At 38.8% G+C, this 25120-nt stretch overlaps 2 protein-coding genes and 1 non-coding gene across 21 annotated transcripts in view; all 3 read left to right on the top strand.

The window, feature by feature from the left end:
- The window catches only part of RC3H2 (ring finger and CCCH-type domains 2), a 32042-nt gene extending 9657 nt beyond the window's left edge, over positions 1 to 22385 (top strand). Inside the window, exons 3-21 of one of the 3 annotated variants that reach the window (XM_075520125.1) lie at positions 538 to 655; positions 1104 to 1337; positions 2265 to 2440; positions 3742 to 3942; positions 4344 to 4476; positions 5640 to 5758; positions 6131 to 6243; positions 6883 to 7191; positions 7966 to 8180; positions 9157 to 9584; positions 10032 to 10202; positions 11325 to 11480; positions 12882 to 13095; positions 13253 to 13337; positions 13864 to 13945; positions 14337 to 14471; positions 15031 to 15138; positions 16251 to 16399; positions 17006 to 22385. In XM_075520125.1, the coding sequence (XP_075376240.1) occupies positions 538 to 655; positions 1104 to 1337; positions 2265 to 2440; positions 3742 to 3942; positions 4344 to 4476; positions 5640 to 5758; positions 6131 to 6243; positions 6883 to 7191; positions 7966 to 8180; positions 9157 to 9584; positions 10032 to 10202; positions 11325 to 11480; positions 12882 to 13095; positions 13253 to 13337; positions 13864 to 13945; positions 14337 to 14471; positions 15031 to 15138; positions 16251 to 16399; positions 17006 to 17204 (3345 nt within the window). In that variant the 3' untranslated portion in view covers positions 17205 to 22385. The remainder of the gene's footprint in view (positions 1 to 537; positions 656 to 1103; positions 1338 to 2264; positions 2441 to 3741; positions 3943 to 4343; positions 4477 to 5639; positions 5759 to 6130; positions 6244 to 6882; positions 7192 to 7965; positions 8181 to 9156; positions 9585 to 10031; positions 10203 to 11324; positions 11481 to 12881; positions 13096 to 13252; positions 13338 to 13863; positions 13946 to 14336; positions 14472 to 15030; positions 15139 to 16250; positions 16400 to 17005) is intronic. The other 2 variants (XM_075520127.1, XM_075520126.1) reach the window with 2 other exon arrangements.
- The window catches only part of PDCL (phosducin like), a 96686-nt gene that overhangs the window by 62936 nt on the left and 8630 nt on the right, over positions 1 to 25120 (top strand). For 14 of the 17 annotated variants that reach the window (XR_012778259.1, XR_012778258.1, XR_012778255.1 and 11 more), the window contains exons 1-3: positions 22503 to 22558; positions 24166 to 24209; positions 24671 to 24845. Coding sequence is in view for 5 of the 17 variants with exons in the window: in XM_075520152.1 (XP_075376267.1) it covers positions 24677 to 24845 (169 nt within the window). In the remaining 12 variants the exon portion in view is untranslated. Of the gene's footprint in view, positions 1 to 22502; positions 22559 to 22866; positions 23011 to 24164; positions 24210 to 24670; positions 24846 to 25120 lie in introns of those variants that run through there. The other 3 variants (XM_075520150.1, XM_075520148.1, XM_075520151.1) reach the window with 3 other exon arrangements.
- On the top strand, positions 4141 to 4256 carry LOC142418386 (small nucleolar RNA SNORD90). The gene has a single exon (XR_012778274.1). It is a non-coding gene; the product is annotated as a small nucleolar RNA SNORD90 (small nucleolar RNA).

The following is a 25120-nucleotide window of genomic DNA, read 5'->3' as shown; positions in this document are numbered from 1 at the left end:
ACCTTGTTACTCTACTTTGAGCTTTTTCCCACCGAGTTAAGCTTGGTAGTTCTTCTCTTTGCGGATTTCAGCATGCCCAAATTATGCTTAAATTATTTTTTAACTTTGCATTTGATTTTTTTCGTATTTTCTTGCCAGTTAATTTTGTCTTAACTTCCCTCGTCTTTCTGTAGTAAATCATGCTGATCTTGTACACTGATCATCCTCTCAAGTCGTGTTCTTCATTCATCTTTTAAGTACCTTCTCATTAGACCTTGGCTATTGTTTTCTATCCTACCTTTGTTCTTAATGTGTTGAGTACTAACAGAAATAATCTTTCATCACCCTGATCCTCATCTTGAGTCCTTTTTGTTATTCCTTATTACATTTTACATGCCTTGGGTGGGTCCTGTCTTCGACTTCTCTAAAAAGCAGTGTACATCTGCAGTGTTATGTAATTAACAGTAGTGATGTTGGTGCCATCATAGGCATACCAGATAGGTCAGCCGGGTATATATAATTCTTCTCCCCCCCCTCCTCCCCCTTGCATTTTCTTAGGTACCTGATCATCAGACGGTAAAGTTGAGTAATGTAGGAGAGAACAAACATTATGAAGTAGCAAAGAAGTGTGTTGAGGATTTGGCACTCTACTTAAAGCCATTAAGTGGAGGAAAAGGTGAGTCTACTGAACAGCAGAATTTTCATGTAGCTTACTTTTAACAGCATTGTGTTTTCAGCGCTGATTTTAGGTGTCAGTGGGATAATCTTCTCATTTTTGTAATCAGCTTTCCCTTACGTCTTTAAAAGCTTATTCACACCTGTGACACTTGATTTTTTTATTTTAAGTTTACAAAATATTCTTTTTTATTGAATAATATTTCTTGGGGCTAACTTTGTACTAAAGCTGAAATTTCCTCACAGGATGGGTTTGATGTCAATTTAAGACTTTAATTAAAATTCTTTTTGATGACTAATTACCCAGAGTTGCTGAAGAGAAGGGTAGATAACCTGTGACTAGTATCCAAGTCCTAGGGAAAGACACATACTATTAGACGTTTTTATTTGTCTTAGATAAATTTATGTGATTAGAAGCAATAGTTTGCCTTTTCTCACTTTCTTTGAAGGTGTTGCAAGCTTGAATCAGAGTGCACTGAGCCGTCCAATGCAAAGGAAGCTTGTGACGCTGGTGAATTGTCAGCTGGTGGAGGAAGAGGGTCGGGTTAGAGCTATGAGGGCAGCTCGATCACTGGGGGAGAGAACCGTTACAGAACTGATCTTGCAGCACCAAAATCCTCAGCAGCTTTCTGCCAATCTTTGGGCTGCTGTCAGGGCACGAGGATGCCAGTTTCTAGGACCAGGTAAAGTACCTGTAGATTCTGCAACTGTATATTTAGCTATACCTTTTCTTAACACAAAAAGCATTCTTTGGAAATTTCTTCAGTTCAATTGAAGATGTAATTACTTCTGGTTTTCAACTTTTTGCCAGGGAGAAAGGAGGGGAAAAAAATACTACAATTTAAAGTTTTGGGGATTTTTTTCCCCCTTACTAACTGTTCTTTGAAATTGTGAGGAAGTATTTAAAAAATCCTAGCAAGGAAGATTAAATAAGCATGCTTTCTGCACAGTTTGTAATGCAGTGTAACTGTAACACAGGCTGGTTGTACTGCTGCCTGTGATTAGAATTGGATAGGAAACTGCAAATGCTCTCTTGTTCATACTTTAGTTGTAAATACAATCAGCCTAACTTTAGTTGCAGCATATTTTAAAATTAAAATTTATAATGATCCTGTTTATATCTTTGATAGAAACAGCAAATGCTTAGTTAAGAATGTTGCTAAAGCAAGCACAGAAAGGAGAAGAAAATTATGTTTAAACTGGAATTAGTCCTCTCTTGATTCCAATAACTGATGATAGCATTGCTGTACTGTTCCCATATTTATTTTACAGAGTTTTGTGGTGTAGCATTGATGAGATGTCCAAAATGGCAAAGGCTGCAAGACTGCACAGTGGAGAAAAGTATAAAAACTGCACTACTGATGTGTTTATTACTGAAAATTAGTCTTAGCTCTTTAAGTTTGCTGTGCTTAGAGTGCTTCTAAATACTTCTTCTAAACTAGCAAATTTCTTAATGTTGACAGATTTTTCTTGTGATTAGTGAAATAAAAAGTAATAAGGAATTATATTCAAGATACTTCAGGTACTCCTACTTAATGGTGTTAATATATGATAGCCTTGTTTTCTGACAATGTATTTCACTTCCTATCTTTTATTTTTGTGTGTTAAAGCTATGCAAGAAGAGGCACTGAAACTTGTATTACTGGCACTGGAAGATGGCTCTGCACTCTCGAGAAAAGTTCTGGTACTTTTTGTTGTACAAAGGCTAGAACCAAGATTTCCTCAGGCCTCTAAAACAAGCATTGGTCATGTTGTGCAGCTACTGTATAGAGCATCATGCTTTAAGGTAAAATACCAATATTTGAAGTTTGTTACTGTGAACTAGTGCAGCTCCAGAGAACCTGACCTAGGATTAATATCTTTCACCTGTAAAATGTTACAGAAATTCTGTTTCTACACATTTAAATAATGCAGACTATAAGATTTTATCTAGAACTGTCATGAAGTAGTTGTTTGATATTTAAAATTCCCTGCAAAAGGAACAAATGGTCACATGTGGAATCAACCAGAATAGATTCCAAAATTACTGCCCTCATTATTAACTGCTGCCCATCATCTGGAAATTATCTCTCCTGAAAGAGGCATGAAACCTGACTCTGTAGGCACTCCTAGCCTGCTTCAGGAAGAAGTGTTTTATTGTAATCACTTTTGACTTTATTTAGATTCATAAGAGTAGGCCATGGCCAGACATGCCAGACTGGCCTGGGTGCTCTCCAAGATTAGAATCCAATCCTAGCATTCTAAAGAAAACTGTTGGAATACTGTAGTCCTGGGAACTTCCCTAGCTCCAACACCAGGCATGGGAGGGGGACACCGTAGACGGAGAGTGCTATCAGCCTGAGCTCTGACGTTGTGTTCCAACACATTTGTCACTCTTGCTCCTTTTTCTTTTGTCTGTATCTAGCCACCTTGCACTGAAGCCCCTTTATTTTTGATATATAGGGGTGAGTTGTTTAAACTGAATATTCCCACTCTATATCTGGAGAAGAGTGAAAAGTTAATTCCATGGGTCTTTTTTTCTTTTTGAATCACAGTTTAAAACATGATTATCACAACATCACTAAACTAAACTTTAAAATAGTGAGACCTGTTGCTCTCCTTTATGAGAAATGTCTTATGTAACCTAAGAGTTTTACTTAACATTTATAGTGGATCTCAGTTAAATATTCTGTTCTTTAAATGTCAGTATCTTAATTTTTTTTCCCTTTTTATTATTTAAGTCACTTCTAGACACTTTTCTGTTTCTTTAAGTCATCCTTTAATATTGGGTAGCAAAAACTACTAGTAGAACTACTAAGTATCTAACTATCTTCTGTGACTTAAGCAAATCTGATTACTTTCCTAGTTGAAAGTAGTGGAGTTGTATAGTTTTGCACCTGTAATCCTGTAAAAACCTGAAGAGCTGGCTGTTCTGCCTGTGCACTGCTAGCTAAGTGGATGAATACATGGAAGAAAATTAAGTATATGCTAAATACACAAAAGTAATAGTTTTGTGATTTGTCCTATGTAACTGTCTTTTTCTGATGGACTTGTAGATTTTTTTTGTTGTTGTTGTTAGAGGAGTATTCAACTATTGCTATTTATTAGGTCACTAAAAGGGATGAAGATTCTTCTCTGATGCAACTTAAAGAAGAGTTTCGGAGTTATGAGGCTTTGCGGAGAGAACATGATGCCCAAATTGTTCACATTGCCATGGAAGCAGGACTTCGAATATCACCAGAACAATGGTCTTCCCTTCTTTATGGTGACTTGGCACATAAATCACACATGCAATCCATTATTGACAAGGTTCGTCAAAGGGATGATTTTAGTATCTTTGTAGGATTAGATTTGACTATTAAATGTTATAATAAAAATCCAAGAACCACTTGAGTTAACTTTTTGTCTTTAGTCATATCAAATATTAGCTAAAACTAGAATGAAGGTTTTTTCCCCACTGTAGTGTATTCTTCATATGAAGACATTTTGTTTTCCAGTAGTTTAAGTCTAACTCCTTTTTTTGTGTCTTATGATGAAGCTTCATAGGGCAGATTCTGAGTTGAGAAAGTAAATTTCTCTCCACTGATACTCTCTATATGCCATCTGAAGACACGACGTATTGCATTTAGGAACCAGTTAAATAAAATCTTTTTAAGATTTGTAGTTCACAGTTGTAAGATGCAGCACACTAATGCTCACTTTGTTTTCAGCTCCAATCTCCAGAATCTTTTGCAAAGAGTGTACAAGAATTGACAATTGTCTTGCAGCGCACGGGGGATCCTGCAAACTTAAACAGGCTGAGGCCTCATTTAGAGCTGCTGGCAAACATAGATCCAAATCCAGGTATGCAAATCAAGCTTTTAAAACATTTCTTGATATTTTTCGTATCTAGCAACGTAAACTATTAAGATGATAACCTCCATTCCTGGTTTCAAAATTCCCATTAATTAACATCTGATCTGGATGAGGGGATTGAGTGCGCCCTCAGTAAGTTTGCAGATGACACCAAATTGGGTGGGAGTGTTGGTCTGCTGGAGGGTAGGAAGGCTCTGCAGAGTGATCTGGACAGGCTGGATCGATGGGCCGAGGTCAATCGTATGAGGTTCAACGAGGCTCAGCGCTGGGTCCTGCACTTGAGTCACAACAACCCCATGCAATGCTACAGGCTTGGGGAAGAGTGGCTGGAAAGCTCCCTGGTGGAAAAGGACCTGGGGGTGTTGGTCGACAGCCGCCTGAATATGAGCCAGCAGTGTGCCCAGGTGGCCAAGAAGGCCAACAGCATCCTGGCTTGTATCAGGAATAGTGTGGCCAGCAGGACTAGGGCAGTGATCGTCCCCTGTGCTCGGCACTGGTGAGGCCACACCTCGAATGCTGTGTTCAGTGTTGGGCCCCTCACTCCAAGAGAGACATTGAGGGGCTGGAGCGTGTCCAGAGAAGGGCAACGGAGCTGGGGAAGGGTCTGGAGCACAAGGCTGATGGGGAGCGGCTGAGGGACCTGGGGTTGTTCAGCCTGGAGAAAAGGAGGCTGAGGGGAGACCTCATCGCTCTCTACAACTACCTGAAAGGAGGGTGTAGTGAGGTGGGGGGCGGTCTCTTCTCCAAAGTAACAAGTGATAGGACAAGAGGAAATGGCCTCAAGTTGCGTCAGGAGAGGTTTAGATTGGATATTAGGAAAAATTTCTTACCGAAAGGGTTGTCCAGCATTGGACCAGGCTGCCCAGGGTAGTCGTGGAGTCACCATCCATGGAGGTATTTAAAAGGCATGTAGATGTGGCACTTTACAACATGATTTAGTAGGCATGGAGGTGTTGGGTTGACGGTTGGACTCGATGATCCTAGAGGTCTTTTCCAACCTTAACGATTCTATGACATCATAAACTGTTCTTCAGGGCTCTCTGAGCTCTGTCCTAGTACTTGGTGTTTTGAAGTACTAGAAGAGTTGCCTCTTATTTATGATACTACTGGAATTATTGACAGAATCACAAGCCTGCTGTTAATAATTTTAGATGCAGCATCTCCAACATGGGAGCAGCTGGAAAATGCAATGGTTGCTGTAAAGACCGTGGTACATGGGCTGGTGGATTTCATTCAGAATTACAGTAGAAAAGGCCATGAAACTCCACAGGTAACTATATTCGATTGTTGCATTATATGTCTTAATGTACATTTACTGAAAGATGCAACTTTGAGAAATTACTATGATTTGAAATATTTATGGCCTTTTCTGTGGAATAACTAATGATACTGTTATTTGCTGCATTCAGGTTTTGAGAACTTAACATTTCTGAATATGGAATGCAGCAGAGCTTGCTGTAGTAAGATCCATACAATGGCATAGTACTTAGCCCATCAACAAGAAATTTCCTTACTTTTCTGATTAAAGATGCAAAATGTAAAAGCATATCATGGATGTGTTTGTGTGTGTATTTGAAGCCTATTTTCATGTAAACGTGTATTAGATTGTAAGTGGAATGTCTTGTGCCTTTTTTTTTTAAAGCCACAACCAAATAGCAAATATAAAACAAGTATGTGCCGAGACCTTCGACAGCAAGGGGGATGTCCAAGAGGAACAAACTGTACATTTGCTCATTCTCAGGAAGAGCTTGAAAAGTGAGTGTGGGAGACTTTTTTCTTTTTTCTTTTTTTTTTCCTTTTCAATTTAAATCCAAGCAACCTCTATAGAATTTTGAAAACAGTTTCTTCTGTACTTTTATTCATTCAGAAGGATTTGTGAATCTCTTGAAGTGACAACTCCTTACTTGAAATTGAAAGTACAGTAAAGCAATATCTGTAAACTAATTCCAGGTTTATTTTTTTTATTTTACCCCATATGAAGTAAAATTTTCTTTCCTGAAACTGAGTCTAGGCTCAGTGCCTGTCAGGCATTGGTTATATCACCTACAGGAGAGAGAATATTAACTACATTTTAATCGATTAAAGAATAAAATGAGTTATTTAAATAGTATGTAACGTATGCGTTCTTGAAGCTGTTTTCACCCAAATCCCTTTTCAAAGAACTACAGAAATGCATCTTCTAAGAGGAGAGATGATCTTTGGTTACAAGGAAGATACTGATGTTCTATTTACAGATTGTTGAAGATAAGCACCAGTTTAAAGTCCTGTAATTTTTTGATATCATGTTCCTCTCAACCCCTTCCTTTTGCTAGTTTTACAAATACATTAAACTGCACAACAGGCACTTTTAAAATCATCTGTCTTTTGTGTGTTTGTACATGTGTTTGTTTATAGATATCGCTTGAGGAACAAAAAAATCAGTGCAACAGTGAGAACATTCCCCCTTCTAAATAAAGTTGGCGTAAATAGCACCGTCTCGACCACAACAGGAAACGTAATTTCTGTCATAGGAAGCCCTGAAGCAACAGGGAAGATGGTGCCAAGTACTAATGGAATAGCTAATCTAGAAAGTGGTGTTCCCCAATTGATCCCTCGCTGTGCGGACACCTCCTTGAGAGCTTTGGAGAACACCAAGAAGGGAGGGAAGACTGGAGCCAATGGCCAGAATGTTTCTGGATCCCCTACAGAATCACTACCTGAAAAGTAGGTAACTTTTTTTCATAAAAATAACTAAGCACAACATTTTGCTTTTAGATTATCATGGAGTTTGTGGATGGCAAACAATAGATACTGAATTCTGGCCCCGGCTTGCAGTTGTTGCTGGTGCTCACTGGCTGCAAAGTTGTGTAAGATCTTGTACTGCAGTACAGATATCGGATATCATTATACAAAGTCTGTGGATTCAAGTTGTCAGAGCCAGCATCAGTTGTTTTAGCTGTTGAATACTCCCATGCAATATAGATAAAATGGTAAATCTCTCCCTTTATCTTTTATTCTGTTGTTCTCAGCCTGGTGTCTTATTTACTATTGGGTTATTACATAAAAATAAAAGAAAAAGCTTGCACTCAAAATTCGACATTTCCTGAAACCAAGAAAGGTGTACGTAGTGCGTAGTCCCTTAATAATCCTGAAAACCTTCTAGTTTTGGGGTTTTCCCTTAAAAATTTTTAGATACTTCTCCAGGAAGCACTGAGCCTCTAAACAACTCTTCAAAGCCTCTCTCTTTTCTCTTTACCAGCATACACTTACAAGTGGTATGTAAGCTTCTGCGTACATACCAAAACATTTATATCCACTTCTGAGTTCTCTTAGGAGAGGTAGTACTTAAGTAATAATATGAAATTATTGTATGAAAAATAAAATTCCAGAGGAAATGACATGGCCCAAATTTCCACACTACATGGGAGTGTACATGAAGAGATGACCAACTGAAACAAGTAAAGATGTGCTTAATGATTTCTTGGTAATGCTTTTCAGTAAAATTGGTTCTCCACCCAAGACTCCTGTAAGCCAGGCAGCAGCTACCTCAGCTGGTCCTCCTAATATCGGAACAGAAGTTAATTCTGTGCCTCCAAAATCCAGCCCGTTTGTTCCCAGAGTACCTGTCTACCCTCCACATTCTGATAATGTTCAATATTTCCAAGATCCCAGGACTCAGTTGTCATATGAAGTTCCACAGTATCCACAGACAGGTGAGTGAGACGAGCACTGAATCGAAAATAGCTCTGAACTTTTCTCTAGATAAGCCTGAATGCTGAGAAATAACTTTTATCTCAGTTTTGTGGATTTTTTTTTTAATAGCAGCTGAATCTTCACTTAATGGAATACTAATCTGGTCCATTGCCAGCTATGGGAGGGACCTGTAGTTTGCTCCCAGTGTTGGTGGTTCTTCTCTTTGTGCTGTATGTTATGCAACTTGTACCTCAGCATCCAGAAGAACTTGAACCTCAAGGTCTTTCATCTACTTTTTCCTTTGTTAGCATTTAATTGCATTTATTTAGGCTTGCTCACCTCATGCCCTATCCATGAGGGTATCCAAAGACAGGATTCAGACCCAGAGACATAGCATGCTTCTGCTGAGACACTTGCATATCTTTGTGCTTTCTGAAATGGTTTTGAAAGGTTTCAGTCATCTTTTTAGGTTGCAGTGTGCATGTTTATATTGAAGCAAACCATTAGGTGTTAGAGCATCAGGTCATTCACAAGCTCTCAAAACAAAAGGTAGAGGTGTTCAGACATTCCTCTCCAAAGAAAAAAGAATAAGACAAGTGTGAAATGGTTATTTATGTACCTTTGGAATTACCTTATTTTTTTCAGTAATATAGCTTTTTATTTGAGAGACATGTATTTTAACTTAATATAGAAAGAAGTGCTTAAGATGGTGTCTTTTCAGTTACATAGTTATACCATAATATATAGGAGCAATGGCAGAGAAACTCCGTTTTCCAAATTGGGTCAAGATGGTAAAGGGTCAGCACTACATCTGCAAATATGGTTGTCATACATGAAATTATATTCCACAGAAATATGATGGGGTCAGTAACAGGTTTGTAAAGTGAGACTCTTCATTCTCTAAAGGTACTTATCAATACTATTTACAGTTTTAGAAGCTGTAAAATTCTGGGTCATTTGTGGTTACATTAAATATGCCTTTTTCCAATTTTTAAGGATATTATCCACCACCTCCAACAGTACCAGCTGGTGTGGCTCCCTGTGTTCCTCGCTTTGTGAGGTCCAATAACGTTCCAGAATCCTCCCTCCCACCTGCTTCCGTGCCATATGCCGATCATTACAGTACATTTCCCCCTCGAGATCGACTGAATTCTCCTTACCAACCTCCTCCTCCGCAGCCGTATGGACCAGTTCCTCCTGTCCCTTCTGGAATGTATGCCCCAGTTTATGACAGCAGGCGCATCTGGCGCCCACAGATGTACCCACGAGATGATATTATTAGGAGCAATTCTTTACCTCCCATGGATGTGATGCACTCATCTGTCTATCAGACATCATTACGTGAGAGATACAACTCTTTGGATGGGTATTACTCTGTGGCTTGTCAACCTCCAAACGAACAGAGGACTGTGCCTTTACCAAGGGTAAGTGGGAGTCAGAAAGGGAAGGATGTAGTCTTGATTCTGAAGGTCATTACTGAAAAGTTGGTAAATAATTAGCATAGACCTCTTCTGTTACCCCCCCAAATTTGCATTACAGTGATCAAGACACGTGACCTGGACAAAGTTCTTTTTTTGTTTTTAACCATAATAAAATGGGCTTGTAAAATAGACCACTCTAATCTGGATTAGGACCAGAGCCCCTCTGCCTCTTTAATTTCCATGCATGTTGCTTGAATTAATTACATATTTAAGATTCGCGTTGCCATACATGGTCCAGGTTCTCCCTCAAATCCTTGTGAAATTCTTCTAGGGACATCAATGAAGGTTACAGACCCAAGGGAATTTGGGGGTCCAAGTGTGTCCCCTGCAAGTATTTACCTTCTGGTTAGAGTATGATAGGATATACAGTCCTATATTTATTATTGTTAGGAGCCTTGTGGTCATTTGAAGACTGGTTATGATGAGCAATTAAGACGGAAGCCGGAGCAATGGGCGCAGTACCACACACAGAAAACTCCTCTAGTATCGTCAACCCTTCCTATGGCAACACCATCTCCAACACCACCTTCTCCTCTCTTCAGTGTAGATTTCAGCACAGAGGTGGGAAGCCAAAGAACTTATTTATTTTCCCTTCCTGTTTCTGTAAGATGCCATTTAATATTTCTAGTAAAGATTTTCTACCTGCCATCTATTGTTCATAAAATTAATTTAATCTTCTAGTAAAAGGAAAGTAGTAACTAATAATGAATGTATTCAATTTGATATTAAGGTGATACTAAACATGATTGCTGAAAAAAGGTCAAGTAGTGAAGTGATTCAATTTATCCTCACTAAAGGAAATGTAATTTTATCGAACTAGCTTTGTGAACCTCCAGGTTTTTGTGAAGGGAACAACAGTAGTTTTCCATTAAGAAGGACCTTCCCTTTTATACTCCAAATGGCATTATGACATGATGAGTAGACTGAATCAAGCTGCAAATGCTTGTCAAGTCCCAGAGAATACATATCCATTAAAAGTGGCAAAAGGCATTGGTAGAACATTGTGTACTTGTGATAAGTTCTGTAAACAAGAATGGAAACTGAACAAACAGAAACTGTGCTTTTGAAGACAAAAAAAAGCTTGTGATATTTATTTTCTATATGTCTAAATTAAATGCATCCAAGAAACTAGTTTGAGAACCACTGTGCCAAGCGCTCTTTGCTGTGGTTTGACAGTTCTGTTGATGATATTTGAGGTGTTAGACTGTGATTATTCAGAAAAGGTCTTGTAAGGTACTTGAAGTCCCTTATGAGTGCATTCCAGGTAGATCAGGATTTAGTCCTTTTCATCCAGGTTGGAGGGTTCCAAGTCATACTTCTATCTGCCACTGGCTTATACATTAAAGGAAAATGCATGGCTTCCTCTCAGTTTAATTACTGTAGGTATTTGCCTGAAGAAACCTGCCACTAACATAGTGACACTGGTTTCAGTCTCTCATCTTGGCAGACCAGGCAGTTATTTGTAGTGGCAAAGCTTGCCCTTCTTTGACAGCCATCAGCTGTACTGGTTTAAAATTTGACTGAATTGGTTATGTTGTCCCTGAGTCAAGTCTTGAATATGGCTAGAACTCCTTGATTGACTTCTGAGATAATTTAATTAAATAGCAGTAAATGTCTTTTCTTATTTTAACACTTAATTCCCTGTTTTTATTATTCACTGCTTGCTTATTCCCTTTTCCATAGTTCTCAGAGAGTGTCAGTGATTTGAGTGGAACTAAATTTGAGGAAGACCATCTCTCTCACTATTCACCGTGGTCTTGTGGCACTATTGGCTCTTGTATAAATCCTATCGACTCAGAGCCCAAGGATGTGATTGCCAATTCAAATGCCGTGTTAATGGTAGGGGTTTTCTGCATGTTATCTCATCAGTGTAATGATACTTACATGCTGAAGTGTCTTCTGTTTGGTTAAACAAGCCTTTCTTTTAAAGTTGATAGCTTCTATTCTTAGTATTTTAAAGTAGTTCTGGCCATTTGAAGTTGTTTGGAGTATCTTTTCCCAGTTTTGTAAATAAACAATGTATTTACTTCAGTGACAGAATGTAGTGCCATGACAGTGCCATGAATAAAATTCTCAGATGTCTGAAACAACTATTTTAATAACAGATCTCTGTATATCAAACTGGTAGCCAAAATATTTTGAGTAGATGGTCTGTAAACTGATAAGAATTCATTAATTTTAAATGTGTTCTCTTGATTATTAGAGTGGGATAAAAATTTTTGACTTCTTAATTTTGTTTCTCTCTTCAGAGTTCTTTATATAAATGTATATGTGTACACATACATCCTCACAATTTCGGAGGCATCTAAAATAGTCTCAGAATATATTGCAGTGGCAGACTTGACTGGTTAATACAGGGTCATTGTGGCCCGTTCAGAGCAGGTGTTTCCCTTGCAGAAACACATTTCCTATTCGGTTTAAGTGCAATAGTCCATCCTACATGAATGAATCGCTGGCCTTTTCAGGATTCTAAGATTTGTTGCATTGCAATTGTTTCAGAAAATCTTTACTTTGAAGTTAATCCCAAGAGCAATATACACTCACACAGAAAAGTTGAAATACTGTGGATCCCGGATAATCAGCATGAACTTAATCTTGGCTGCTTTGTACCCACAGAGAATCTGTATGAACTCTTTTCCTAGACTACACCTCTTACTTGGTTGGAAGGCACTTTCTCCTCTAATAAACAGTTTAATGCTGACAAATCTGTGAAAATAAAATACAACTTATTTTTTATCACCCAGTTTCCATGAGAGAAAAAAAGCTAACTGAAAGACTTTAGAGAACAAAAAATACGTAGTATGAATCATGGAATACAGCTTACCTCTGGAGGGGGAAGAGCTCATGCTTTTTGGAGACTTTCCAAATATAGTGTAGCAGGTTACCTTTATGTTCTATGAAACAAGTGTAACCAAATCTCATCCCAAGCCTTCTTTGATACTGCCTCCTTCAAGTATAGGAAAGGGTAATGAAGGACCTTAAAGCATCCTGGAACTTTTTCTGCCTGGAAACACAACCTTGGCAAAGCAAAATCATTTCTTCTAGCACTGGTAATAGCTTTCTTTTGGTCAGTTTGCCATTAAAGGGCAATAGTTAAATCATTAAGGCCCATCTTGGCTCTTTAGTTGGACAGATCTTCAGCATTGTATTCAGCAACATTAATCAGAAAGTTATTGGCCAACTGAAGAATCTGAATAACCTCAAATGAGTCCATGTATCTTCTATCTCCTAAATATGTAGGATTTGGACAGCGGGGATGTTAAAAGGAGAGTGCATTTATTTGAAACTCAGAGAAGGGCAAAGGAAGAAGATCCTATAATCCCATTTAGCGATGGACCGATCATCTCCAAGTGGGGTGCAATCTCCAGGTCATCCCGCACGGGTTATCACACGACAGATCCTATTCAGGCCACTGCTTCCCAGGGAAGTGCTACTAAGCCCATCAGCGTATCAGGTACAAGTACAGGCTTCATATGACAGTATAGCATACATCATGAGTATTTCGTCCTGTTCGTGCTTACTACAGCAATGAAGATGCAAAGAGCTAAAATACCTGTGTGTCCCACTTTAAGAACAGAGAAGATAATGAATGCTATCTTAATTTGTTACAGATTATGTCCCTTATGTCAATGCTGTTGACTCAAGATGGAGTGCCTATGGCTCAGATTCTACTTCATCAGCACGTTACGCAGAACGGTATGGACTTTTTTTCTGTGTTCTGTTAAAAGCATTTTCTATAGTTTGCTGTTCTTCAAAATCCTGAAGGGGGGGGGGGAGGAATCAGAACTATTAATAGATGTTCTTAATTTTAAAGCAAAAGATTCTTTCCTATCTAGCATAAAGCCTTGGGAAAACTAGGTTAAAACTTGTGTAGTCTTTAATACTTAATACAGCTAATAATACCCAATTACTACCAATGTATCCCTTGAGAGACCTAATCAAAGAATTGGAGTCAGGTACTGCCAAGCTGTCATGTCAAAATCTGCAATCTTGAGTAGTTTCTGTCAAATTTTCTTGCCACATCTTACCCATATGTAAAATAAGGATGTTTGCTTCATATAATGCCTTGGGGTATTGTGAGCCCCAATGAAGATGAAGAGCACATTATCTTAGTCACATAGTTTCTATCCAAAAATCTAACATTGATAGACTAATGAAGTTTGAGGCCTTTGATTTGGAGAACTTGTTTGTAATTCCTAGTTTTGCCTTCTTTCTCTTAAAGGGACAGGTTCATAGTTACAGATTTGTCTGGTCACAGAAAGCATTCCAGCACTGGAGATCTATTGAGTATTGAATTACAACAGGTAAGATCAGATATTATACCACGTGATTTTTTTTAATTTAAAAAAAAAAGTGATTTAGTAAAGTGATTTTAAATAAATTTTCTTAGTGTAGCCTATAGAAAATAGTACAATTGACAAAATGATCAATAAGGTTTAACTAGATCCTAGCACTGCAACACTTAGTATGATGTGTAAGGACTGCTAATATGAGCTGTTCCATTGACATCAGTAAGGCCATTTTTGAGGAAAAAGCAGTGGACCTGGTACATGTCAGCAAATGCAGAACAAAATAAATACGTAATTATCCATCTAGCTGGATGATGATGTTCTTTTTGTAAGCTGGTTTATTTTGCCATTTGACAATACATAGTTTAAGAGTAATTGTTGGTAACTGATACGTTTCTTTCCATAGGCCAAAAGTAACTCATTATTACTTCAGAGAGAGGAGAATGCACTAGCCATGCAACAGAAGTGGAATTCTCTAGATGAAGGCAGTCGTCTTACCTTAAATCTTTTAAGCAAGGAAATTGATTTGAGGAATGGTGAGGTAAAGAAAGGGGTAATTGGGATGAAACAAATCTTTGAGGTTTTTTGTATATACATAAGTGTATGCATTTTAACAAGAGTTATAACTTAGTTTTAACATTCCTGAATATTGATAACGCATTCTGTGCAAGTTAAGTCACTGTTGTTGTTGCACCCAGTTACTTCCCTGAGATCAAGTAGGTGCCCCTGCTGTTCTGCTGCTCCAATCATCCATTTACAAAATGGGAAGTATGTAACAATCCGTTTTCATACAATCATTACTCTTCGTTCTACTTGTACATGTTATAAATCTAAACGTCCTGCCAATGGACTCTACAGAAATTTCTACTTCAGTATTCATTTTATCTCTCTGTTTCAGTACTTTAATGTGATTAGATTTAGCTTTGTATCCTATGTTGTCTATGCTCAAAGTTCTGTTTGTGTCTAACTAGCTCTCTTGTATTGTAGGAATGTTGTGTCCTAGAAATGCATCTTCTGTTTTCAGTTTAATACTTGAGTGTTGTGTGAAGCAGGTGAAAAGCCAGTTTGATATTTACAGAACATATTAATTCTTTTTTTAGACTGATTATACTGAAGACTGTGCAGACACAAAGCCAGATCGAGACATTGAACTGGAGCTGTCAGCCCTTGATACAGATGAACCTGATGGGCAAGGTGAACAAATAGAAGTAAGTACAAAAATCTGTGTGTCTAAAAGGCTCACTGGGTCCTTTCATTAGTTATTAAAAAACTTCTAAAATTCCCTTGTGAATTAGTAATTATGTTGATAGCAGAGCCTTTTGGTTTTAGTCTTTGTAGTGATATCAAACATTTGCCCTCTTTTAACACTAGGGGTCTCGTACTTCTCATTCAGATACCTGGTGGTTAATATTTACCAAAGTTAAAAACAGCTCACTGTGTTCTTTGTCATAGCTTTCAGCTTTTTGCTCTTTATCTTTTGATAGCATTAGTAATGATGGGGAGTCCGCTCCTTTCCTTTTCCCCTCCAGTGTTGAAACTGTGGTTAAAAATGTTTTACATTGAAGTTTACATTTAAATGTGATCATTTAACTTCATGCTCACCTGATTCTAACAGTAAAGTCATTTAAATGATTGTAATCCAGTGTTCCTTTGTTTTCACTGCTACTTCATTGCTTGTTTGTAATTCTGTGCATCTGCCCCAGTTTCTTCTATGCTGTTTCCTCCTTTGCTGTGTAGTCATAAAATATTCTGCTGTTCATTCCAGGCATTAGGATCAATTGTCCTTTTTTTTTTTTTTTTTTTTTTTTTTTTTTTTTTTTTTTTTAAAGCATTGTACACTTAAAAGAAATTAAGGTTCTTATCTGGAACATATTCCGTAATACATTCCAAAACTGGCTTACAGTACCGGCTACAGCTTTTGTTTGCTCTGCCTGTGGTACATGATGCAGTACTGTAGTATGAATTGTGAATCGCCATTACATGAATGGAAGGACCTTTATCTTTAGCCTTTCCTCCACCCCTCATTATTGAAACAGCTCTCACTGTCTTTATTGCCTCCTTCATATCTCATCTGACAAACCATTTTTTAGCAACTGGTGTTTATATTACTGTTGTCATTCACTGCCATCTTTGAATAATTGGGGTTTTTTTTCCTTTTTCCTATAGTAAAATGTGGTAGACATCCCAATAGTACAAAATAAAAATAAGGAGCCTTATGACGAGACTCCCATTTCCATCAGGTTTATGTAGCACAACGTAATAGGAAAATTTAAAGCTGGTAGTGACAGTATTGATGGACGTTTCTCCTTTTCTTCTGTAGGAGATTCTGGATATACAGCTAGGTATTAGTTCTCAAGATGATCAGCTGCTCAATGGAACAACTGTAGAGAATGGGCATCCGCTAAAGCAGCACCAGAAAGAATCTATGGAACAGAAGAGACAAAGTTTAGGTGAAGACCTTGTGATTCTGTGAGTGTTAGACAAAACAGCAGTGTCTGCCAGTATTAGACAAACAGCAGCATCAGAATAGTTGAAGCATGATTGTTGAACTACGTACCTACTCAGACTTGGATTAGACATCTGCATTGTGTATACATGGTGAAGTGAGAAGAACCTGTTAAGAAATAGAATTAGGTCACAAATATGAAAGTCCCAGGATGGTACCATTGTTCGTATGCATTGTTGTAATCGTATATACTGAAACGTGTCACAGCTGTTAAAAATACCTTTCACAGTCAGTAAGCAAAAAATGCAAAAGTATTTTTATAGTTAACAGAAATTAAGAAAAACTTCAAAAGGTTAAATGTCATACTGTTTGCACAAATCTCCATAGAGAGGTAGTTTTTAAAATACACTATTTTACGTTTATATGTTCTGTAGTCTTTAATGTGTAATGCAGCCTTTGAAAATGAGGCAGACTGCATTTAACATCTTGAGCGTACCGTTCCATAGTAAGATGTTTAGCCTGTTGCTAAAGATAAGTTAATGTCAGTATTTATTTAATGCACACAATTCAGTTACGGATACTTGTGCATGTACTTGTTTAATATTTGTGTAACTTATTTTTCTCCTCAGGGAGGAGCAGAAAACAATCCTGCCCGTAACTTCTTGCTTCAGTCAGCCGATCACAACATCTGTTAGCAATGCAAGCTGCCTGCCCATCAGCACATCAGTCAGTGTTGGCAGCCTCATTTTGAAAACTGCTCACATTATGTCTGAGGATAAAAATGACTTTTTAAAGCCTGTTGCAAATGGCAGGATGGTTAACAGCTGAAAGGCATTCATCTTTCCAGCTTGTGACCACACCATGGAAGCATTTACACTAGCTTTTTATATATATAATATATATTATATAATGTATATTTTTTTTAAAAAAAATAATATTGGGGTCATGCATTTCCTGTGGACTCTTTGATACTTCAAGCCCCTCTCGCATTAGCATTCTGAAGAAAAAAAAAAACTTACTTTACTAGAGTAAGGCGTTCACTTTCCACAAATGAATGGAATTTGGACATTGTTTTACTTAAGCTTAAAGCAGCTTTTTATGAGTTTGTAGCAATCCGGTGCGGTATCTGAGCCATTCTTGTTTAAAATGGCTTCTGTAGAAAACTAACAACTCAGTTATTTAAACTAGCAGGATCCTACGATGATACATCTAGTGAAAGGAAGACTAACTTATTTGTCTCTATTTTGTTTCATGAGAGAACTTGTGTCTTGTTGCAGCTGCTTTTTCTTTAGTTGTGGAACTTTGCATGGAGTATTGTTTCCTGTTTGAAGACTGAGAGGTGGAGATTTGGACTTGAGACTTTTACAGGGTTAACACACCATTAGCTTTGCACTGCTACATTATTTGCAGGTCTGTGGTGCAGTGCTTTGCTGCAGCTTTTTGTTTCCATTCCCTCCCCCCCCCCCCCCCCAATTTCTGCTTTAGTACTGTAGATACGCATACACAAGCTACTTGTCCAAGTAAAGTTATCAGAAGTAAACCAAGTGCCTAAGTCCTCCAGCTAACGTACTAGGTATTGATTTCCCCAAGTTATATGTGAAACAATTTTCAACCATTTTGAGAGGTTATGCACTAATGTAACAGCAATTTTGGTTTTTCTTTTTTTTTTTCTCCTCATATTAATAGTTCTCAACTTGGAGATTATAGAATCCAGATGACTTGGCAAAAAGTATCAGGTGCTCTTGGCTTTCCTTTTTGAAAACCCTGTATGTAGTGTTTGCACTGACTAACAAGATGGTATTGCTGTTTTTTGTACTGTTTTGTTTTTAATTTAAACTAAATATTGGGAATTTAAGGCGGTTTTATTACCTTTGTTAAATGTTGTTAATCATAATTTTGTATTCAGGTTTAATTTTTGCTTGTTCAGTGGCAACTTATTTTCAAAGACCTTGAAAATACAATAATATAGCATTATCTGACCTTCAGAATACTGAAAAGTGTATGAATTTATGCCCTGTTAAGATGTGACTGAGGATCATATTAGACATGTCAACTGAAAATTGGTTTTCATAAATACACACGAACTAGAGCCCTGGGCATATTGTTCTTTTTAGAAGCTTAAAAATCCACTTTTTTTTTTTTGAAAAGAAAGCAGGACTCTCCCTCCTGATGATTACTATCTTCTTGTTTGTCCTCTTACTTTTCTTTGTGACAAGTTTTACCTTTTTTTTTTTTATGTTTTTTATTAACTTCTGTGAAGTTGTTTACTCTGAAAATTGTACTGGAATATTTTAAGCCAAGCTGATCTTTCACCAGGTGTACTGCATGTAAGGGCTTTTCCTGCTAGCAAAATGCTTAAAGAGGATCATGTTACTGGTCGTCTGAGTTGTTATTTTACAAAATCACAGCTATGTGGTCGGGTAAGATTTTGATAACTGTTTTGTGCACGCTTCTGGGGGGTGGGGGTTGGCATTTCCCTGAGGGTTACTGATTAGACTAAGTAAATATTGGTGTTTGATATCTCTCCTAATGAACCTGTCCATGAAATAATTATGTTGTAAATATACCTGAAAATCCAAGGGTTAGTTTTGATATTCTGGTGTCAGTATGGAAGATCTTACACATCTATTTAATACTCAAATGTAAAGGAATGTATGTAGAAAAGCAGTCAAGTAGTCTTTTCTTAGTTTCCTTTGGCTGTTGCTGTACCTTCCTATAGCCAGTGCCACCTCATAGCTAGGATTAGACTGATGCTTTGTTTCACTTGCAACTTGAAGTGAATGGATACAAGAACCAGACCACCTTTGTCACCTTAACTTATTTCCTATTGATGTTAACTTTAACTTAGAATGTTAGACATAAATATGATTGTTGTATATTTTATACCAAGACCATTCTGTAAATATGAATTTATATTACTTTTGAAATGCTTCTGAGATACTATTATTTGCTGTACAATGTAATTCCAAAACAGATATGCAAACAAGTATGTCTCTTTCACGGATATTTAAACAGTGAGATCTTCCATGTTGAAGGTGATGTAATTTTTTTAAAAGATTTTTAAATTTTAAATTGCTATTTTGTTACAAAAATAGAGAAAATATAAAGGTTTGAGAAGTCCTTATTTGCCCTCAGGGAAAGAGCCCTCTGTGCACCAGAACTCCACAGAACATCTTCAGCATGATCTGAGGGTGAATATATACTACATAAATTGATTGTGTATTTACCTTAACTTTTTAATTTTAAAATTGCAATTTTAAAAACTTGGTTGTGCTCTGCTGGAGGGGGATTGGGATAAGCTGCTTACACACATTTGCCTGTTTGTCCAGTGAAATTACATAAGCCTAACATATTCCTGCCAACCACATTGGCGTATTTAAGAACAAATGTATCTATATACTCTTGTCTGCAGCAGGAGGTCCCATGATATAGTGGTTCTCTAGGATGACCATACACTTCATATGGAAAGTTGGTTCTTAACTGAGGCTAGGTTTTTTTAGTTGAATTTTTAATACATAGAATGACAGGCAAAAGAATTATTTGGGGGTTTTAACAGCATGCCAGCTTTGTCTTATGGTTTTAACACTGACTGTGTGGTTTTTGCCATGGAACTGTGCCCTCCAGTGCCCTGACAGGGAGAAGCTGCAGGTGGGAAGTTCTGGCTTTCTTCTTCGGTGAAGTTTCAGCCCTTGACCCTATATAAACAAGTATGTATTCATTTGTCTAGTTGCAAATCAGGTGCCTTTGGGCTATGGAAGGGCTTATTTTCTGACACTGAGATATAGTGACTAATCTGTGTGTGTTAGTAGCAGTGATTCCCATTTGGGTTTTGGCCTAATGTACCTGTGCTGTCAGAAAAAAGGCCCATAGCAGATTGGGGAAAGAGATTGGCTCTTTGCTTTGCTTGGACAAGCATTTTGGGTTGTTTTGGTTTGTTGTGTTTTTTTCCCCACTGGGGTACAGCAGGGATTTCACATGCAAGAGATACAGGAATTATTAGTATCTAGGTTAATTGTGTTGCCTCACTACCTGGATTCATTCCTTGGTTTGCCTCATTTCCCACATAGGTCTTAATAGAGACTAATGCTTGTGCTGGGAGAATGCTTGTGTGAGAAAGTAATTATCTGTACATTCTTAACATATACTTATAGCAGAGTGATTGCCCTGCTACTGATATTTTGTTCCTGTAAACAGGTGACAAGAAATGAATCTTAGTGTTTATGCAGATTTTGCATTGTAGAATGTATACTAGACCCTTCAAAGGAAAGGTTAGACTCTTTGCAAAGCAAACTGGCATTGGTTCTTGGTAGTCTAGTACGGGGACGCTAAAGTTTGACGTTTGATTTAGGAGAAAAAAAAAAAGTTGTACACAGCTGATTATGTTGAATAAGCTCTTAATTGCTCTTTGTAGAAGTCTAATTTGGAAGGTTTCCGTGCTTTGATAACACAATTGAAATTGTAATTTATCCTGTACTCAAGAGCTGAATGCTGTTCTTGTATAATAGTGTACTAGGCTGGATGAGGTACAAAATAATGCACAGTGGTCAGAAACAGCTGAGGAAAGAATGCTTAAAATAACTTGATCTAAACTCAGAATAGTTCCAAACATTGGTTTTGTTTGCTTTTTTAAAGCACAAGTTGTCAAGTTGTACCTGTTGCTGTACATAAACACTGTATGCCAGCAGCTCCTTGATCATATTTGTGAACAGACTTTTCATTATTAGACTGTTATTAAAGGAAGATGTTGAATTTGAGAGTGTAACAAATTGAAAAATGATCGGATTATTATCGGATTATAGTATGTAAAAGTCCATTCTTTATGTTGTAGTTTAATCCCTTTGTTAGGAAATTCCCTCTCATTGAGGGACCTCTTCTGCAAGCAGAACACAATAAATGTGCTTTTTTAAATGACCCAATTTTCCAGTATAAATGAACAGCTGACTTTGGCAGTAGTCATCACCGTGTCTCTCTTTGCTGGCAAGGGAGCACGACAAGGGGAAAAAAAGCAACTGTCAGTGATGAGATGAAACAAATCTGAATAATCAAAATGACCAATACCTGAACATAATACTACCCCCTGTTATTTAAGAAGGATGCTTGTGGAAGCTTTTAATCACTCAAGATTTTGCTGTAAAAGCTGAAATAAAACAGAGCCTGGCTGCATTTATTACTGCCAAAAGCCAAGGTCATTTGCACATAGCCCATCAATTTCTCCAGAGTAGATCTCAGTTAATCCAAGGCATGGAAATGCATGCATTTTCTTAGCTGGGCAAACAAGTACATTATACGGTAGTTGTGATACAACACACGTGGCTTTTATTTGTACTGCACATACCCACTGTACAGCCACTCAGAAGTATTGTGGTTAGCTTGCAGCATCTGCTGTCCGCATTTATACTGTTTACTGCGTATTCTTTTCCCTGGAAGTTTTAAAGAAAATTTTTTTTTCTTGTTGATTACATTTTATAAATTTGCTTAGCTGGAAAGTTTGGGAAAAGAGGCCTGTTTGTCAATTGTACAACCGATTGTGAAGCTCTAGTGTGAATATTTTTACGTCTGTATTAGACATTTTCTTTGCAAATCTATTGTTCGATTGAAATGTAAATGAAATAAAAGATGGTGTACACCCATCATGTATAAAGCAGGCACCATCGCTACGATGGATTTAATGCTCATTTTTATGGCGCATTCTCAGCTTCTATTTAAAACTATAATTTAAAAAAAATCTGTAAAATGAAATGGGGATATATGGGGGAGTAAATTCTATTCCGTTTATTTCGGTTTTGAGTTCCCAATGGTAATGTTTCCCTTCGTGTTAGAAGTAGGGGGGCCCCGGCGGCGGGGCGGTGCCGTGTGTGTTTGCTGTAGCACTGAAGTGAAGAGGTTGTAGCTTTGGCTGGTCACGGAGTAGAGCATCCTGGTTTTCAGTGTTTGAGAGACTTGATGGAAGAAGTTTGCAGTATTGACATGTATTTGCATGCACGAATAAAAATTATTTGTCCACCTTAATTGTCTCGCTGCCTTCAACCGCGGGGGGGGGGGGGGGGGGGGGGTGTCGGGGTTGGCCCGGCCGCTGCCACTCCCGGGCCGGCGGCTGTCTCCTCCCCTCTCCCGTCGGGCCGCCTCCTTCCCGCCGTGCCCCGCGCCGGCGAGAGGCAGCCCCGGAAGGCGGCGGGCAGGGGGTGAGGCGGCGGCGGCGGGGCCGGGCCGGGGCGGTGGGCGCGCCGGGGGCCGGCGGGGCCAGCCCGCGCTGGGAACGCGGCTCGGGCCGGCCGCTCCCGTCGCCCGCAGCCTCGCCCGGGGCGGAGCGCGGCTCGGCTCCGCTCCTACCCTGGGCGGGCTTGAGGGCTGCGGGCACGGCCTAAGGCGCGGCCCCGGGCTCTGCAGCGCGCCCTGCGGGGAAGGGGCCGGGCGGCGCGGCCTGGGGTCCCGGGAGAGGAGGCGGGAGCGGTCGAGCGGGGCGGGGGGCTCGGCCGAGCTGAGGGGGCGGCTGGGAAGGGACGGTCAGAGCGCTTGCCCTCTTCTGCTGAAACGACGCTGTTTTGCTTTCTGCCTGTGCGTCGTCCGGGGCCCCTGGCTGAGGATCCGCAGGCGTAAGCGGGTCCCCTCCGTGCCGGTGTCTTGTCACGGCTGGGTACGGCTGCAGCCGGGCGCGTCCCCGCCTGAATTCGGGGTGCCTCTTCCATCTTGCTCTGCAGTGCTCTGAGAAGTAATCTCAGTAATCCTGGGCCATCTGGCCACCTCCTCCGTAATCTGCTTAATCTGGTTTTAACTCTTGCAGAACCTGCTAGCGGTTGGCTGGCAGAAAGACTAAAAACCCTACTTTATCCATACATTGCTCGGGGTGTCTTTGTCAAATATGCATTAATAGGGCTGACTTGTAGAGTCCTGCAGAATTAAGTGTGAGCCCAAATCAACTGATTTGATTGAAATTGCCTTTTTTTTTTTTAATGAAATTTTTTGGATATTTAGATGTAGTTCGTGCATCACAGGTCCACAGCCGCGTATCTGACCTTAGTGGCACTCCTTTCTACACCCTTTGCCCCTCACCCAGGAAAGAAGAGTAATTCTCAGGCATTTTACATCTCCATCACGATGAGATCTGATCAGCAGCTCTTTCAGAGGATTTTGGTGGAAGGAGTCAGTGGGGAGAGAGCCCCAAACTCTTTAAAGGTGCTCGGTGGTTCTTCAGCTTTCCATCACATGGAAACATCTGATCTTTCTGTTCTCCTGATGTGACAGGCTTACAAAGTCTGTAAACGCGGACGCTGTCAGTAGCTTTAGAGGCTGGATTCTGCTGCTGTTAATTTCTATTTAGCAGATGGTATTTTGCATTAAAAAAAACCATTTAACTCGGGGGGAAAAGTGAGGATTTTTAGGATAGTTGCAATCACTTTATCAGTGTGTCAGCATCTAATTTCAGTGTTGTCCATACAAACAGGATGCTGCTGCCTTCTGCGAAGATGACCAGTGTGGTCAGTGGACAGGTGAAAAGATGCCAGACATGAAGATCTTCCTTTTGATATGTTATTTCTTAGCGTGGAAGCAGTGGTCGTGAAACTGTAGCACTGACTGCACTAAGCATTTGTATGTTTTGTCTCAATACTCAAAAAGCGTGTTTTCTGCATTTGAGAGTAACCTTTTTTATTAAACAGAAAACATAGTTACATTTTTTTAAAACTTTTTTCCTTGCGTGTTTTATGTTATTTAAATGTGCCGGATTTCTGCAAAAGTTTTTTTGAGATTGTCTTTGACAGTTTGAATTAACATGATCTGAAATTTCTTCCAGGTTTTGATAGAAGCTTGTCTCTGAAAGACTGGAAAGGAATAAAGGTCAGAACATTTTGACTTGATTAATTACATTGATCATTTTTCAGCTCAAATAAATAATTGTTAAAATAATGCAAATAATAGTGGAAATTTAAATTTCAATAACTGGGAAATCAACCTCATGGAGCTGTCTGAGTGAGGCTGATAAGATTCCTGAATCACGGTTAGAAAATTCATTCTCCATTATTGAGAACACAGATAAAGTGTTTCTGCAGTAGTGAGCCTCAGAGCAGTTCTATTTCGTAAAGGCTTCTAACTTAAGTGAGTTTGAAATTGTGACAAAGAATTAAGTCACGTGACTGACTGCATTGTAGGGTGTTTGATAGTGGGCTGTAAACTGTTCTTATGTGGCTAAAAAACTGCTCTGAGGAAGCAAAGGACTATCACTATGCATTTAAAGTGGTATTTCGCGCTGCATATTTGAATGAGAGATACATTCTCTATTTTGTTAATTTATTTTTTAGAACATAATGACTACTTTGGATGATAAACTGCTTGGTGAGAAGCTCCAGTATTATTACAGCAGTAGTGAAGGTGAGGATGAAGACAGTGAGAAAGAGGATAAAGAAGGGGAGAGCACCATTCCTGAAAGCGTTGGGGAAGTAGAGCTTAGCAGCGATGGCAGTGCAGTCAACACAGGTATCGTCATATCACACTAATTGTTTTGTAAATACTTTGTTTATTGGAAGATTCATGTGTTTTTCTAAAATTCATTTTTCGAAAGGAAAGTCCTGTTTTTATGCATACTTGAGTCAGAGATTGATCATTTTCTGGCTATGGTCTAACCTTATTTTTAATAGCCAGTTCTTTATTTTAATGTTTGACTTCTCCTCTGAGAGACTTCAGCATTATATCTAAAGCAGTTAGGCTTTGCGTACAAAGCTGATTTGTACAATTTGGCTGATAACGCATAC

Source organism: Mycteria americana, chromosome 17 (genome assembly GCF_035582795.1).
Source record: "Mycteria americana isolate JAX WOST 10 ecotype Jacksonville Zoo and Gardens chromosome 17, USCA_MyAme_1.0, whole genome shotgun sequence".
Classification (NCBI taxonomy): domain Eukaryota; kingdom Metazoa; phylum Chordata; class Aves; order Ciconiiformes; family Ciconiidae; genus Mycteria; species Mycteria americana.
The sequence above is the reverse complement of the archived record's forward strand: the minus strand, read 5'-3'. Positions and strand labels throughout refer to the sequence as shown.